The 18,800-nt window shown below is 30.2% G+C and overlaps 2 protein-coding genes across 4 annotated transcripts; both read left to right on the forward strand.

Annotated features, from left to right (window-relative positions):
- Positions 1–938: 938 nt before the first annotated feature.
- On the forward strand, positions 939–8,722 carry LOC106466637 (U6 snRNA phosphodiesterase-like). Of its 3 annotated transcripts, none has more exons than XM_013926930.1 (7): positions 939–1,389; positions 3,675–3,823; positions 4,423–4,606; positions 5,744–5,797; positions 6,554–6,659; positions 7,516–7,596; positions 8,498–8,722. In XM_013926930.1, the coding sequence occupies exons 1-7, from the start codon at positions 950–952 to the stop codon at positions 8,612–8,614; spliced, it is 1,131 nt and encodes a 376-aa protein (XP_013782384.1). In that variant the 5' UTR covers positions 939–949; the 3' UTR covers positions 8,615–8,722. The 3 variants fall into 3 exon arrangements, with proteins under 3 accessions (XP_013782384.1, XP_022250385.1, XP_022250386.1); XM_022394677.1 differs by having other exon boundaries at positions 7,516–7,613; positions 8,498–8,629; XM_022394678.1 differs by having other exon boundaries at positions 958–1,075.
- Positions 8,723–12,014: 3,292 nt separating this feature from the next.
- LOC106466629 (FIT family protein CG10671-like) lies at positions 12,015–17,694 on the forward strand. Its single transcript, XM_013926921.2, has one exon. The coding sequence runs from the start codon at positions 12,015–12,017 to the stop codon at positions 12,984–12,986; it is 972 nt and encodes a 323-aa protein (XP_013782375.1). The 3' UTR covers positions 12,987–17,694.
- Positions 17,695–18,800: the final 1,106 nt, after the last annotated feature.

Raw genomic sequence — 18,800 nt, forward strand, 5'->3', positions numbered from 1 at the left:
GATTTTAGCATTGTAAGTATAAAGAGTTAGTGTTGATTTATAGGGCGACAGTTCGGCTTGTAAAACTGTATTAAAAAGACTCTCTTATATGAGCTACTGGAATTTAAACAAATATCAGAACAAATGTTTTTAATGCTGTGATAAAAGTAAAAAAATCAATCCTAATATCTCTTAATTATTAATTAACCTGACTGTTTCAATAAATAATATCTTGTCGACAACTTTTAAGAATACAATAAGACAACAGATAATTTTGTAAATGATAAAGTAAATAAATACTTGTTGAGCAAGATGTCACAGTATCTATTATGTTGCCATAGCTTCGTGTAGTAAACTGCTCTACCTCTTTTCAAACCTCCTTTAAGATCTCTGAAATTGCACATACTTTATCAGGGCTTTAAAAATGCATAAGTTGCTGTAAACAGCAAATCAAACAAATTTCGCTGAGCCAGTGTTTAGCGTGAATTTTAAAAAATCACATGACATTCCGAAATTTTCAGTTTTAGATTATACTTTAGTGAGTTAACTCATGGATCTGGAAGTTCGCACTGAAGATTTTTTTCATACAGTGATTATTTTCGTTCATACAGAAACACAAATACATACATATATACACGTATAAGTAAACTAAATTGAAGTAGTCATAGTACTGAAGTGTGATGTTTGATTCTCGAGCCAAACTCTTTTAATTTAATTAAATTATGTCCCTCCAAATATTTTATCCACTTCACTCGTAACATTATCAGTCCCGCGTTAGTTGAATAAATATATCATGCACACAAAATAATAAAGTTAAACATTTTAATAGCAAAAGGGGTAAAATTATCAGAAACTATCTTAACAATTTCATAAATAATTAGTATCGTATACCTTTTAGAAATTAAATATAGTAATATATTTTCCTTTCTTGACATCACTGTATTATAGGTGACGCCACAATTTAAAAAAAATGGCCTCACCTTCGAATGGGCAAGATTGTTTAGGAGCAATCGCAGATAATTATTATTCTTCTAGTGATAACGAAAACGACAAAGAAGACGATGTACGTGCTCCAGAATACCAGAAAACTTTCAAAGTAAGTGATGAAATTGATACAGAATCACAGGAAGTTAATCATCTTTCGTCGTTCGGATTATTTTCAGCAAAATGCGAAAGCACCCTGCTGAAGACTAACTTCACTAAACCTAGTAAGAATAAGACTGAAATTAGAAAAAATGAAGACGCCACATTAGGTCTAACCATAACTTCAAGTGAAAGTATTAACCGTAAACCTTCATACGTTTCTTTAAAGTTAAGGAAAGACAAACTTACTTCTGAAACTGAAAGTTATTTTTCAGAAAGTGCCCATAATGACTGTGAGATTGCAGAAAATCGGTGTAAAACTAAAAGGTGAGATTTCGAGGATACTTAATAGATTAATAAAATTCTAAGTTTAAGTTTTAACTTTATCTTTCAACACTGTGTAAAGTACGAGTATTAAGTAATGATAGATTTGAATAAATACTTTTTGAAGTGGCTATTGACACTGATAAGATGGTGGCAATTAAAACTACAATAATGCTACTATAATCAACAACAGTAAATTAAACTACAGGCCAGGAAGTCCAAAGCATTTCGCAACAATAGTGCTACATGCACCAAATATATATCTGTGCTTTGCAAGTGAAGTAATACATCATCACACAAACATTTTTACCATAGCTAATGACCTACATTTATTACAACTGCATTCTATCAGTTAGTACATCTACAACCATAGTGTACACAATAAACACAGTAGTTTTGTGATTATACTTTTTTACAGTCTTGTCTGGCTATTAAAGAAAAGAAATGGGTGAGGTCCTGTTCTTTTAAGGTGATCTAGACTAGTTTGAAATTTACCGAAGGAAGAAAAGGTTATTCCAACACTTTTGTCAATATTCTCCCCTGTTACTGCTACTATTATCAATTGGCTCATGATCACTAATGTTGTTCATTTTATGACAGATCACGTGGCTATTGGAGTTAGTCAGGTGAGCTAATTTAAACTGTTGATGTTTGTTGTCAATAGTTTTTCTGTAGCAGTGACTGCTACTGGTGGGTTGAAATAGTAAGTTAGTGGCTTTTACTGCCATGTTTTTGTCAGTACCAGTAACAACAGCCAATAATTTTACTGTGCTTATCATCTTTTGCATATATAACTGACTTAAAGTTGTTTTGTTGATAATATGATTATGGAATTTGTTTGTGAAATATTCACCTGGAAGTTTTTTTTTAGTATGATGTGCAGTGTTTAAAATGTAACATGTATTTTGATACAGTTTTGTGAATATGATTTAGGTCTGTTATTTTATAGAATGTATGTTTTTTTTTCTTGTATAGCACCTGTTATGGAGAGCTCTTGTTATGTTGTTGTTCTGATTAGTTATTATCTTGATTTGTTGAGTGTAAGTAGTTCTTGATTGGTTGGTTTTGCGAACAAGGCTTGTGACTGGCTAATTTTTGAGAAATTTAATTCATAGATTGTTGATCTCCATTCCTGAGTCTCTGTTAAGCACAGGTGCAGTGATTTTCATTCTGATTTGTAGTTTCTTTTATTTTTCAAGTTTTTGTGTTACTTTCTTTGTTAATTATTTGCTTTTGTGCCAATCTATGCTGTGACCTCTGTCCATAATGTGTTTAATGACAGCTGAAGAATTAGGCTTCATCAATCTTTATTAACTTTATGTAGGATACCTGTTCTGGAACTTGTCAATGGACACTTTCACAAACACCAAATAATTCTCTACTATGTGGCCAAATCACAAAGTAATGAACCACATCTTTGCTGTTTCCATGGCTAAGTTTTTACATTTTTCCATGTATTAATCATTGAGTATTGGTGATAAGATGGAACTAATAACTTAACCTTCTGTTTGTTCATAAAGAGACTTGAATTTGGAAGTAGACTGGTTTTGTACATAGAGTACTAATTCCATAATTGTGTCCATGGAAAACTTATTTTGGTATAGAGGGTTTCAGCTGTTTGTAGTTCTTGTCATACTAGGTTAAGTTAAAACATTGGTAAGCGTGTCTTCATACTGAAACTGGCTAGCAGACTGTTAGGTGGAAATTGTAATATTTTTATGTATGAGAAAAAGAAGACTTTAAAACAAAGACTTAAAGAAAACCAAAACGCTCTAAGGCTGATGAAGCCAAACTCTTCTGCTATCATTGAACATGTAACAAGACATAAGATGTAGTACAGATTGGCACAAAAGTAAAATAATTGATAAAGAAAACCAAAATGATAATCTAGGAATTAAGCTCCTAAAAATCATGACTTGTTCACAAAGCTAACTAATGAGGAACCATCTAAATTCCAAACATTAAATAATGTTATTTTTTGGTGAGAGTAAGGTTGTATAATTTTTATTTCTTCTCGATATCCTAATTTAAATCCTTAAGTTTTAATTGTAAATATTTCATGAAACCTGAAAAAGACATGAACTATAATTAAAACTTAAATATACAATAAAGTAGCTTTATTATAAGAGATTATCATTATGAAACAATATCAAATATCTTCTTTAAAGATCATGATTAGTAATGGATCTGTTGGTGAATTGGACTTATAATGGACAACCTTCTGGAAGTTTTCTTTATTGAAGAATATGTTTTTGTCTTGTACGATGTCCTTGATTGAAAGCTAACAGACCCCGTTTACAAGTTCCAGAACAGGTTTTACAAATGTTTGATGATTCAACCAGTATCCCCTATAAAGATGACACTAAACAACGTGGTGGAAGAATTCGCAGCTTCCCTCATGAACGTGGTGTATGGGCAACTTACGTTTTTGTGCCTTGTAAGTACATTTAAAGTACATGTCAGTGACATATTAATGTATCGTGTAATATTTCCCCAAAATGTCAATACCGTAATTGGTACTATTAAACCCAGAGCTGTCCAGGCTGAATACTTGAGTCGATTAAATAAAATATCTCTGTGCATAATGCTTTTATTTCATATGTAAACATACGAACATAGAATAGGTTATTTATTTGTGATCTTTAGAGTTTGTTTTATAGGTTATATCAGTTTGTAGAAGCTGTAAAGGACCATAGAAATACATTCTTATGACATTGTTTTCAAATAAGACTTGGCAAAACCAAAAGTGTAAGAATTGAAATATGCAAACAAATGCAAGTTTGTGGTTCTTTTTTAATTATGAAGAAAGGGGGGATCACTTTGAATGCTTCCTCTGTCTTTCTCTATATTGGTGTACGTTACTATGAATAAAGACGTCTTTGTCTTAAACAGTGTTTTAATTAAAAAGAAAAACGTTTTTGTGGTTTTAATAGTTGTGTGTATTTGTGCAACATTTCAAAACTTGACTTTCTGTTTAAATGTGTTTTTCTGATGTTTATATTCCTATCATTATCAGAAAAAGCTGCATATTTTCAGATACCCCAAGTCAAGAGTTTCTCAGTTTGAGTAGCCTACTGGTGGGATTTGCACTCCAACAGGATGTGAAATTTACTGTCTCAGAGGATTTTCATCTTAGTTTATCCCACACTCAGCAACTGCGCCATCATTGGATAGAGCCACTCGTTGATGGTCTGAAAAATACATTACGTGAAATTCCAAAGTATTCTATTTCTGCATATTATCATCTTTACTTTGTATGCAAAATTTAAGTGATATTTCATGTAGGCTTACATTACATTTACTCAATCATCACTGTTATTAATCTATCGATATTTACTTAAGTATGTATGGCTAAACAATGTACGTTGTAACAAAATTCATGTAAGTGCTGAAAACCACGTGTCATGTATTACACTATAAGATATATATGCTAGTTCATGCACACTATAAATCTATAATATTTTGTTTATACATATACTGGAAATTACAAAAATTGTTTAGAAACTCAACATATATGGATAGTCGTAGACCAGATAAAATTTTTGTGAATCATAGCAAAGATTGGACTTATTTATTTTTGATTTATTTGGTCAGTAGTGTCAGATATTTTTATTTCAAAATGTAGGATGATAATTGGACTATTCAACAGTTTAAGTTGTTATTCTTCCATTTGAAAAAAATATTTAATTTCATATAAGGACTTGTTGTTGTTATGCTAAACATGATTGACAAGATAAGTTCTAAGTATAGAGCTACATATGTATGCTTATATAATTAATTAATCTTGAAAGTTTGGTACATCTAAGCAAACTAAGGGAAGTTTTCACTCCAAAAGATGTTCTTTTTTTGTGATTTTATGCAATAAAGAAAAAAGAAACTGACAGATGTATGCATTTATATGGTTGTTAATATTATTGTTGCCTTAATATTTAACCCAAACAAATTCATGGTAGTTTTGAAAGATCTGGATAATGTGTTTAAGTTTTATGAACAAACAGTGAACTAAAAATTTAGAAATGCATTTAATCAAACATTGTAAGTGTAGGGGGCATGTGTTCCTGAGAGAAAAAATACCAGTGACTCTAAGTTACTGAATTATTAGTAATATATTTATATTAATCTTTTGAAATGAGATGATAACTGATAATCAGTTTTATCTTTTAGTTAATGTGCATAGGGCAAGAGTTTATTTGTAATAGAAAGGTCTGTGTTTTCATAGATTAAAGTCAGTATCATTTTGAATGTAATATTACATACTAATTTTTGTAACATAAACTGAAAACATAACTTATGTCATGTAAGGTATATAATATATCTTGTTTACTATAAACACTAACATATAGTATTTTTTTTGTAGTTTTACTGTTTCATTTAACTCTGTGGATGTGTATGCAAATCAAGAGGAAACACGGTGAGTTTTATTTTATCCTGTTTTTCAAAGAATGCTTATTTTAAGGTTTCTAACTCCATTAACATAATCCACGAAATGTATCAGTAATTGGTAATGTTTATTTAATTTTCTTTTTCGAGGATCCTGATTTGTTAAGGACTTTTTAATTCTTATGAAAAATGACTTGTGACACACATCCGCAGGTCAACATTTATTCTAAGCTTGTTTACCAGAATGTCTTGTAGAAATTTAATATAAAAAAAACTTGTGGTTTAAACTGAAAAGCTGAAGGATAAATCCCCAAATAAATTTAGTTTTGTGTAAATAAATTTGAAATAAATGCACTTGAAAAAGCAGTGGTAAAACTTGCATTGTAGACTTCTTTATAGTAAAATTCACTTATTGGTGTTTTACTTCAACTAGGTATTCACACATAAGTAATAAAAAAATATGCATAAAAAAATTATAACAATTTATTGTTGGAGTCCCGAAAGCTTCATTTGGCAAACTAGGTTTTAAGGTAACTTTTATATATATGATTATAATTTATAAAATAAAAGTTCTAGATTCATAGTCTATAAAATGAGGTTGTTAATTTAGAAGTAAGTTGATTTAATAAATAAATATCTGAAACTGGGTTCTTTTCATACAGAATATAAAGCTGTATATCCATTTTTTGTTTGGTTTCATAACAGTTTTGTAAACATATTTTACAAATAATCTAAACTCATATATGACTTTTAAGTAGTTATATAAATGTGTTGTTGATTTTAACAGGACATTCATTGGATTGAAAGTTCACCACGGAATAAACTATCTGAAACAACTGACAGAAAGAGTGAATAACTGCTTAGAAGAGTTTAAACTTCCACAGTTTTATAAGGTACTGTTCTGATATTCTGTATGTACAGAGGTTGCATTAATGCAATATTAGGTATCTATTATACATAAATATCTCCCTGTATTCAAACGCTGGAACATCATGCACATATTGTATGTTTTTTTTTTCTTCTGATATCTACATCTTGGCTTGACAAAATGACAGGAGTTCCTTCACTTTACAAAATATTATCAGTCTAAGTTTTTGCTCTATGTGTTATTTTTCTTGTGTATCTGATGACATTCCATGTAGACTCTAGATGGCCAGCTGAATTATGGGGAGATTAGCTGCATGGTGGCAAAAACTGTGAACAGGCTGTCTTCGTCCAAGTGAGTGGACAGTCAGTGTAAACAGTTTTTGTCATCTGTCTCCTCTAATCATAAGTCTCGTGTATGCAATTTTTGGTAACCTATTCACTCAGAGTATGCATTTTTAAAACCCTAATGCAACCTCTGACAATATATCAGAAATATCCTCAACAGCAGTATCCAACTGATGAAACAATGCATTCTAATCTTTATAAATAAAAAAAATGTAATAAAAGTATATTTAATTAGATATAGTCATTACTGATGTGAAATTGAATTTTATTTTTGTTTCGACTGGAAATTAATGTCTATAAATGACAACCTAACCCCACTTTGTAGTTTTATGTGTTGCATATTTTGAATCTTACTTATGAGCTCTTCTTCAGGTTAGAAACATTTCTACATGTGATGTGAAAACTGGAAGTACAGTGTTGTTAAATTATTTTCACATAATCTATCAGAAGATGAATTCTTGCACCATGCAGATCTAACTTTAAGAGTTTAATTTTGTTTTAAATTGTGATAAAATTGTTTTCGTGTGCCATATCTAGGATCCATCGTTTCACATGAGCATAGCATGGTGTGTTGGAAATAGGACAGAACAAGTGATGTCCATTCTTCCTGACCTCCAGGTTAGTGATAAACACTGGTGAGATTCTTTTGTGTAGATGTTAACGGTACAGAAGTCTGAAATTGTGAAAATATAAAGACAAATTTTATTAGTTTTTTAGATGTACTTTTATTTTTGACCTATTTTTCCTGATAGACCAATCTTTATTTAACATAATTTAAGTAGTAAAGAAAAATCAAAGTTATTATCAAAAACTAATTATTTCTAGAAAAACATTTATGTAAAATAGTAACTTTATTTTTTTCTCCTTCAAGGACGTAGAAGACGGACAGTAAACTATTACTTCAGTGATCTTAACATGATTTTAAAGTTCAATGTATCTTACATTCCCAGCATGTTTCTACAAACACATCTGTACATGAAATACACATAAATACAAGTATTTCTACACCAACATTATTAGCTGTGTACATGCTGCATGCAAATCAGTTATGTATCCAGTTAATTACTGTTTCATGGGCATCGTTTATTTTTATCAGCATTGCATCATGGGTAATATGGACACCTTGATTTTATGTCACAATATAGCTGTCTGCTGATTGTAACCAGCTCAACATAGTAGGCTAAATACTGGATGGCAAGTGTAGAAAAGTTGAGATTTCATATTGAATTTATTAAAGCAATTTACCATTAATATAAGAGACCTATACTTAACAAATTGTCATCTGTTTTATGACATGCAATGGTTGTTAGTGTTACTGACTTTTTCTTTAAACCAAAATGCCTTAAAAAAAAGTGCCATAAATTATTGTTTTTGGCTGAAAGAGTGAAATTTTCTACGTTACAAATAAATCTCATTTTTCAAACTTTATAGAATAGTGAATAAGTTATTTGAAGTCTGAAAAAAATTCTTATAACTTCATCTTAAACATTTTAAGAATATATGTATATTGTTCTTTCAGATTATTTTCCAGACCTGGGTTCAGGAACATCTGAAGAAACGATCCTTTCATGTCACTAAAGTTTTTTGTAAAAGTGGACACAAGATATTTAACATATGTTTGAAACAAAACTCCTGAAGCACTTAAGAAATTGACTTGTATTAGTTATCATTATTTTGTACATTTGATCCTGTAAATAAGTCAAATAGAGTTTATTCTGTGTAATAAATAGATTTTTTAGTACAATTATGGAAATGGACTTCTAAATCATTACGTTAAAATTGTTGGTTCAAAGCTTTTATTTAAACTTGCAAGTTTTTGCTTTTTACCAAAAATATTTGATAGAAAATGAATGATGGAAATGCTTTCTTCAAACTAATTTTAAAATAGAAATAAACTATCTGAATTGTTCAGTTTAGAAAATTATAGTAAGAAATAATGAACTGGATAAACAGTTTTTTATTTGTTAAAAAATTAAAGGTCATGAGAATAGTAGAAACAAGAGGGTAATGTGTAATTTTTGAACACTAAATTAAGACAGTTTAGCCTTGCTATACTAAAGTGAACATTTATGTTTGCCATGATTATAGAAAAGGGTCACGGGGTTTATATATAACGAAACCATAGCATGATTTAGTAAGGACGACAAATGCTGTGTTATGAAAGAGAGTAAGGGTAATATTCACCCTTGTATACCCCACATTGTCCAAGCCTACATGATGTAGAGTACAGATGCTATTTATATAAAGTTCACATACCCAAAAAAACAGTGAATGTGTATTATTATTATGCACCATTTTAAAGACGTGCCATTTTCAGAATTATCAGAGCTGTTATTTTGGTATGAATTCAGTTTTATTCTTGAGACTATAATAGAGAATATCTTCACAATCCATTACAGGAAGTCTGAACTTACAAAAATTCTGAATGACCTTTTAAAAATGTGTATTTAATAAATACGGTAGTTTGTTAACGACAAAAGCTCACAATGGGCTATCTGTGCTCTGTTCGCTGTAGTTATCAAAATCCAATTTTTAGTGTTATAATCAGACTTACCACTGAGCTGTGGGGGGGTTTAGCATCTTGACATATTGAGAGAAATGTAAAGATTTCAAGCACAATGATAAAACTCGAGAAAAATCTCTGAAATTCAAGCTGTATATATTTGGTATCATTGTCAGAATTTTTGTTGCTCTGTTAAATGTACTAATTGTTTTTAGTATGAACTGGTTTTCTCTTTTGCTTTTTCAAAAACATGACTTGCAACTGGTTAAGTTATATCATCATTCCTTATATCACTCAGTTATATTTATGGATGTTTTGTTAATATTCACACATTACAATTGATTTGGATTTGAAAGTTGAGCACCCTAACCACCAGGCCATGCCAGGCCAAAAACATTACAATTCTTGAACTCGCCTGTTTTTCTCTCTATTACATTCTACCGGTTTCGTGACTTCAAGGGTCACTGTTCATGGTGTAATTTTACAGATAATCATTTAAATACCACTTTTCAACGAAACATAAATTACTTGAATTAAAAAGATATTTTTAAAAATGTATAAACATAAAATACAATCCTGATATAAATTAAACACATTAAAACATACTCAAAATAAATTAGTTTAAGTTTATCAAATATACTTTTCTATTCCTTTACTTTTTTTTATTAAAAACGATTTCAATTATACTTTTTCTTGTTATTATAGCAAAACGATTTATTTCTATAATAATAAAATGGCGTGTCTGTTTGCCTGTGTGTGACTGCCATAGCACCAAGAGCAAATAACCTAGAAACCTGAAATTTTGCACCCATACTAAATGGACCGTGAGGGTGTGCACCTGGGTAATATTACTTATTCGCGTACGTGTGCAGCTTTTTAATGAGACAAGCTAGCGAAAAACCATATAGAGAACAAGTGGTTCCTTATATAACAACTTCTAATATACAGAAAAGCCAGTGCGTTTTGGTTAGAATGTGTTCCAACAATGGTTTTTATGTGATGTTGCTTAGCAACAAAAGTATAACCTAATACTGTTTTTATTCTATGTACTGAAAGTATAAGATGAAACGTATAAACTTGAAATTTAAAAATAAATATTTGTTAACTTCTTAATTTAGAGTCACCGTTGATTAAAGAGGTTTGAAGAATACACACACTGACAAAGTCATCTATAATATATCAACCTAATAACACATGTAAATATGGTTCTTTCAGAATTTTAAATGTGTTCAAAATACACTTATTGAAACGTTTATTGGCACGTAATGAGCTTTTTCGTGGAAGTTCGATCTGGACTTTGTGTAAATTCATCCTTAATTTTAAATTAGCTGTTTTATCAACATAAATTTCACCACAACTTACCCCTTTTAAGAAATACATTACATTTCTAGAAATACAATTAAATATACCATTAATGAAAAACAAAATATTTTAAATAATTTTCGTTATTGTTTCTAGAATTTTAATAGAATCTGAACTATAAATATATATAATTTTGTATTAGAGAAGGTTTCCTGTCCTTAAATGTGTAAATGCCTGAAAAAAACACGAGCATTTATTTATACACGATCCTAAATCATTCGTTACTTGTCTCCAGGTCATAGTGGGATTGAATTTGATCCACGTTTATGCCTTCAATCTAAAGCTATATACGCCACGGAATTGTTATACATTTTATGGTCGTAACTGACACTTTTACTACTTTAAATAATTTTAACGCACCTGACTGAAATGTAAGGTTTCAATTCGCGAGTGATTTCAACGTTCACTTAATTAGTAAACAAAAACAACAAAAAAAAAAAAAAAAACTTGCAGGGCTCTGTGTTATGATTAAAAATTAGATCTATTTTTAAATGTTGGATTAGTTTTAGTGTAGTTTCACTCAGAACTCCAGGTTTGTGACAAAGGGTGCTATAATAGAAACTTTGTCAAGATTGATTGGCTGGAATTAGTTCGACTTCAAAGATGCGAATTCCAGATAGCGACGTTATTCCTAATCTTGTTATTTACCCACAAAACTGATTAGACCTCGAGTCTCATTAGTATGAGACCACTTTAAAGATCTATATTGTTAATAAAAACCTCAATTTAGGTTCTACTAATCATTTGCTCTTCTGCCGATGTAAACAAGATGATTTAATGTCACCGCTACTACTATTTCACATTTAGGAAGTTCTTACTAAATCGTCCAAAGAATACGACTTACCAACTAGGTGGTCCACTTTCTCATTAGATGATATGCCACTTTGGCCTGAAATATAAGTCGTTATAAGATTTGTCTTCAAGACTGTCAAAGGTTTCACCCGTATTCATTGGACAAAACCATGACCTGCACTTTGATTTTAAAGGAACATTTTAAGCCACTTTTGAGGATAACTAATACAACAGTAACTCGGAAACATAAATACTTTTTAATTAACAAATTAAATTTAATGTTATAAAAATATATATATATATATATATTACTCCCCATGTTTGCATTTCATAGATTGTTAGCGATGAAATTCGAACGTAATATTAAAACATCATCATTATGGCGGGTGGACGGAAACAACTTCGTGCTGCCTCAACAGGTTTAAAATGGCAAACTTTTCATACTATCAAATCTCATACAGCTGGTAGAAAGCCTCTTCCAGGTCCTGTTACTTTGATGCAACTTGGAATTACGTTATTAATGCATGTTTGTCGGAAGATTGTCCTGTTAAAACCAGAAAGGAAAATATGTATATATACGGGTGTTGTATTTTTTGCATCTTTGATATGTGATTTCCTCCCTTTTCCGAGATCCTATTTTTCACGACAAGATAATTTTATGAACCAGTATTTTATCAAGCTTGGATGGGGTTGGACACTTTTGGTAGTTGCCGTTTTTGTATATTTTACCAGTAGGATATACTGTTGTAATGATTTAGTACTCATCCGTAAACACATGAGTCGACTATTGGTCGGAACTTTAGTGTGGTTTTGTTTCACAACTCTCTTTGAATACATTGAAATATGGACTGCAGAATGTCAAGTAAGAGGTCAAGGAAAGAAATATAAAACAAAAGATTTATGTAAGGAAAATGGGCATAAATGGATGGGATTTGATATTTCGGGGGACACATTTCTTTTGATTTACTGTTGCTTGATTATAATGGAAGAAGGAAAGTGTATTAAAGGGTGGGAACGGATTGGAGAATTAATTATAAGAAATGATGAGTTTGAAGATGAGAGTCCACTGAAAACACTGTCGGAAGAACAGATGTCTGAACTGAAAAAGTCTTATGAGCAGTATACACAGTATGTGCGGTTGACTTTTGTTTTGATGACCGTTTTATTACTTTTGTGGGATGTTATGCTAATGGCCACTACTCTTTACTTTCACAACATGGTTCAGAAATTAGTTGGGAACGTGTTTGCAGTTGGTGTATGGTTTGCTACTTATCGCTTGTGGTATCAAGTAAAGCTATCACCTGGCCTTCCTGGAGTTGGTTTATTTAATTACCTTGACTTACAGAACTAAACAAGTTATGTAAAAGCCTACTTTTATGCAAGTACAGTGAGAAAAATAAATTCGTTGTAAGTTTGTTGCACATATTCACTCATCAATAATTTATTGTAATTTTAATTTTTAGAAAGGTTTAAACATATAAAGTGGTAAGTATGATGAAATACAATTTTTTTAGTTTTTAAATATTGAAGCAAATATAAAAGATAAGTCACATTATGATAAACCAGCCAAACATTATATATATATATATATATCTCAGATATGAATTAACTGCAACTTATCTTAATTGTCTTAAAAGTAATGTCATAATGATTAAGTGCAAACATAACATTCTGCCATAAAATTATATTTAAAATTTCACACTACACATGCCTATGCTTGTCTACCTCATTAATTTTTTCCTTTTGTTTATGCTAAGAGTTATAAACTTGTGAGGTAAAAAAGTTTTATAACCTGAAAACTCAACATGCATTATGTCATAAAACCAAAGAGAATGAAAATTACAATATTTTCTCAAAACACCACTCGGTTTTTAAACCTAGCATAAATCTAAAAAAAATCAGTACAAGTGTTAAAAAAAAAGCAGTAATATAATTTCTATCATCATAATTTTTCTAGAGTTAATACACTGCACGGTGTTATAATCTATCATTATCAGTGTATTTTATCTCCACTGTGGAAATGTGTTTATTACTACAATTTCAAGATACAGCTTATAAAACCAAACGTGGCATATTTTATCAATTCAATGCTCATACTGTTGATATGTGATTGGCTATCAACTGTATTATGCTACGTAGGGTGTGTAACTTGAAGGTTTATTAGCACATATACGTGGTTACACTTGGAGCTGTGCCAAACGTGTGTGATGAAAAGAACACACATTTAAATGATTGACATAATGTAAAAAGTTACACGTTAAAATGTTGAATTTCAAATAGTACATTTACATGATTATTTATCAGTTTTCATTTGTATAAAAAGTAACGTTTCATGTAGAAAAGTGGAATTTGTATAAGTTTTATGAATCACAAAAGATCTTGACAAAATAATGTGATTTATTTTGATTCTAAAGCAAAGAATTTGATTATACTACATCAAAGTATAGACACGTCAACAAAATGAGGTAAATCTCCTGTCGGTTTACTTTCATTTACAATATTGGTTAGAATGTTTAATATCCATTTGTAATACGTTGAGTATATAAATTATTTTTCATTGTTAATTTGGTATATGGATTTAGAACCATCTTAAATTTCCTGAGACAGTTGAACCTCATGAAATTATTGGTATATTTTTACCAAAAGTATCACTGATATCAAGGATACTCAATGGATGAAATAATGCATTCTAAGTGTTTTAAGTAAGAACATAAGAATGGTATACTTAATTAGATATATTTTATTATTGATTCTTGTATGTAACTTAATCCAATCAGAAGTAAATGTTAATAAAAATACTCATTGTAAGTTATCAACATTGATATTTGAGAATGTAACAACCAGATATCACATTACAAAGATATTTATCATGGGGTAGACCTTATAATTTTCCATTGCATTTCACAATGCCTTTTTTGTGACTTGAAGAACAGGAAAACAAAATTAATTTGACAGTTTCAAGTTTCACCTACTCACTAAAAACTAGTAAAAGCTTCAAATTCATAAAAGTTGACCATTCTTCTAATGAGAGCTAAAAAAAACATTCAAGTTTTAAAAAAGATGGTACATAGTTATTTTGCCAAATAAATAACCAGACATACTTATATTTATTTATGTTAGCACCATTAGATGGTGTGTTTTATTTATTAAAGGCTGTGAGCCAAATGCACATTTACTGTTTTGTTTTTAATGTAAAATTGAAGTTTCCTGGATTATCGACAGTTACTGATGAATAATGGTTTTTGTTACTTCAATAAAGTAACAATTTTAAAGTATTTATAACAGAATGAAGTTATCAAATATTTAATGAAATACTACATTAATTACTCTATAATTATACTGTGATTAATCAATTATAATTGTGGGTTTATGAATCTGGACAAATCCAAAAATAATGATAAGTTAAAAAAATTGAAAATCAAAAATGATCTACTTTGAATTCAATGAAAAATTAAATCATTAAATGATTCTTATTTCTGCCGATACATTTAATTGTAGCACTGATCAATTTTTCATTGAATTAAGATATAAAACTCAATAATTTCACTTGTATATTTATCTACATTTATAGGTAATCTTTGATATGTGCAGAATAAATTTTATTAAACTGTCTGGCTTACTCAAACATGATATGTAGATGTGAAACTGGTGTTAACATTTTGGAATGTCTTGTAGGGTGTGTTACGGTATTTCAGAATTATTATGATTGACAGTTTGATGGTGTTTAAGCATAATATGAACTTTTTTTCTAAGCTGTTGTTTGAAGTAAACACAGGATTGTTGTGGTTTAATAAGGGTTGTATCCTTTACCATATTTACTGTATCATAAAAGAGACAGGCATTGTTTTATAGAAGGAGTGTGATTCTCACGGCATTCAGTCTTCGAGTCTCTGTACTTACTCGTGAGAACCACGTGAAAGTTGAGCTTCAGCAAAGCCAGTCTACTTTAAAATACCACAGCTGTAACTTGGGTGTTTTTATGAATTATGAGATTTCACAATGATGTGTAAAGAGATTCAAATTTTTTAACCTAAGTTTTGTTTGTATGTCACTTGTTTTGTTCTTTCTTTGCTAAAGAAACTTAATGGCTAGTTCATAATAAAAAAAGGACGCCATGTTTGTCTGATTTTGAAAACATGATTAATTGTGCTTCAGAGAGTCTTTCCAAGTCAAGAATAAGGATATTATGTCGAGTGTAAATTAACGTCAGACTAAAAATCAATATTGCTTGTACAAACAAACAAAAAACATTTGGGTAATCCCTTTTTTTATTTGTCTACAAATACACACACGTATTTTGGTCAACAGTGTATTAGGGGCTTAAGCAAATGGATACAAGGATGTGCAAAAAAATATGAACAATATGTAAACACCACGACCATTAATCTATGTTTGTACATTACCAACTCCCTCTATCACATTTAGTAACTGTATTGATTTGGCTGGTATATCTAACATTTGAAACTTTAAAAATACAGGCAACTTTGCACTTTGATGGGCTAGGTGTTCAAAATGTGGTGCTCAATATTTATAAAGAAGAAATCAAAGTATTATTTGATTGTTGTGTAGGTGTTAAGTCCCATAAACTTTCAGCTGAGCGGGTGTTCACGCAGTCACACAAGTACAAATTTCCATCAGTTTCCGAGATAAAGAACTGTATGACCGAACAGTCTGGTGAGCAGAAGAAACAACAGAAAACATATTTAACCAATTGTCAGGATAGCACTGCAGAGCATGGTGAAAATGTTTCAAACAATACAGGGTGAGGTAGTAGAAAAGTTCATACCAGTGATATAGCTGATATCAAAACTGAAACTTGAAAGCAACAAATTATTATGACTGAAATAGTTGTTATCTTCACCCTTCCTTAATTTGTTTTGAATATACCTTTAGGCAGGTATGTGCACAAAACTTTTTTGTTAAGCATTCTATATGTAATGCAACATTCTTGTGAGTTGGATGTAGAAAGGTAATAAATGTACTAATTCTTTTACACAGGTAAAGTTTGCATATGTCGCTGGCTAGAATCTCGTATCGCTTGGCCCTATATCTACTCCCAGAGGGATACCCGATCACAAGGGTTGGCTCAGATATTTGTACAAATTGGTATGAGTGAGGGATTTTCTTTTCTAAATATAATTTGGAATAGTTGGTGATATATGCAGCATTGGATTCTGGTATACTGCACTTTTAACATTTTGTCTCAATTTTGGCAGTAAATTGGAATTCAAGTTGTCTGAGACATGATTGGATAAAAGTGAAAAAAAAAAAAATAGTGAGAGAGACTCCTATCAATCAATCTCAGCAGCCAATACAATCATCAGAGAACAAAGAGGTCGGCCAATCTAGTAAATAGACGATACATATATAATTGTGATTAAAGCTTTATTTGCTTACTTGTGTGTTCTTTCTTTTGCTATCCAAGTTCAAAATTATTCTTTGCAGTAGATTTCCTGAATCTCCATTTACCGGATACTATTTCAAACTTATCTGTCGAACATAAGTGTACCTGAGAACCACTGATGAAGATGGCTGAGATCCCATTCTTGGGGGGCAATATCTCCATGACCAAAAGTTTACTTACCTCATTCTGATCTAGAATCGACCTGTGACACTCAAATGAAATAGTACAATCAGTTTTCAAGTCATTCAAACATGTAAAAGGAGCCTTTTCTCATGAATTGACCATGAAAAATATGTTGTTGTTTTTTTTTTATACATTCAAAGCACTTAACGTTTTAATATTGGATTATTTTCAATAATTATATTCATTGGTTTTACTTACTGTTTTAACATTATACTCAGGATTGTTGAGTAATTTTTGTTTTGTATTATACTCCAGTTATTTATTGTTTTAACTTAATTAGAAAACTGAGTTATTGAAGTAAAACCATAACTTAAAATAATTATTTAGATAATATAAGAAAGAAGAAATTTATTATTTTATAAGAGAAATGGATATCTTTGGCAGTTTAAGGATTGAGAGTTACTTTTTTTTTAAGTTAAAAAAAATACATGCCACACCAAACTAATCAAAGTGTATTGTTTTAATTACATGCGAGTTTTAAATAAATAATAAAATTTTAAACTATAACATTTGCCAGTATTTGTTTGTTGTTAAGCGAAAAGCTACACATTGGGTTATCTGTGCTCTGTCCACCACAGGTATCAAAACCCGATTTGTTAGCATTATAAGCCCTACTGCTAAGCCACTAGGGGGTGCCAGTGTTAGTAGTAGTAGCAAAAATAATTGCCTATTGAATGATAATATTCTAATTTGAAAATATGTCAAATTCACAAAACTATTGTCATGTAAAAACTATGCACACCAAATCATGTTTTGTTTACTTTTCATAAATTTTTTTTTGTACTCTGCTTAACATTTTATGTATATATACCACATAATATTGAACTTTAAACACATGTATCTAGATAAACACAACAAAAAATAATTTTCATAACTTGGAGGCTACAACATTGCTTCAATTATACCTAACAAAAATAATTACGAAAACTAATAAACGCTTGCAAAACAATCTGTTTTTTGTGCATGTTATGTCTATATTCATTTAATTGTACAAACGTGTCTAAATTTAACAGTCTACAGTTCATAAGTAAGGCCTTGCTAAAGCGGTGCTTCTTTGGTTGTTGTTAAGTGCAAAATGGGCTGTCTGTGCTGTGGCAACTGCAAGTATTGAAACCAGATTTTAAGCATTATAAGCTTTCAGACTTACTGGTGGGGATACCAAAGAGCTTCAAAAATTACACCATACATAACTGTTACATATAATAGTATTTGACATCAGTGCTAAATGAAAGTCTAAAATATTCAATTTCTACTGCAACACTAACATGTCGTCAGAGATCTACAATAACAACAATTTTTTTAGACTTCTGTGGTGATACAACAAATATCTAAAAAACAAAATTCATTATAGAAAAATATTGTGTAGTTGAAATAACGATGAGTCATACTGGTATTTTATGATTTTGCATATCAATTGTACTGATTTTATAAAAGTAATTTTTCTCTTAACACTGGAGCGTCAATAAGCTAGTTAATCATTAGTTGAAAATGGATCCAGAGTAACTATCAGATAGTTAAGTTTTATTTATCTAAGTTCGTTTATTTTGATATGTAGAATATATATATTTAATAAATGAA

This window comes from Limulus polyphemus, unplaced genomic scaffold (genome assembly GCF_000517525.1).
Source record: "Limulus polyphemus unplaced genomic scaffold, Limulus_polyphemus-2.1.2 Scaffold2329, whole genome shotgun sequence".
Taxonomy (NCBI): Eukaryota; Metazoa; Arthropoda; class Merostomata; order Xiphosura; family Limulidae; genus Limulus; species Limulus polyphemus.

Excerpts from the sequence above, each read along its gene's own strand:
- LOC106466637 (XM_013926930.1), top strand. The coding sequence starts at position 950 with ATGGCCTCACCTTCGAATGGGCAAGATTGTTTAGGAGCAATCGCAGAT. Across the intron at positions 3,824-4,422 it reads AACTTACGTTTTTGTGCCTT|ATACCCCAAGTCAAGAGTTT; the intron begins GTAAGTACATTT and ends GCATATTTTCAG. Across the intron at positions 5,798-6,553 it reads GCAAATCAAGAGGAAACACG|GACATTCATTGGATTGAAAG; the intron begins GTGAGTTTTATT and ends TGATTTTAACAG.
- LOC106466629 (XM_013926921.2), top strand. The coding sequence starts at position 12,015 with ATGGCGGGTGGACGGAAACAACTTCGTGCTGCCTCAACAGGTTTAAAA.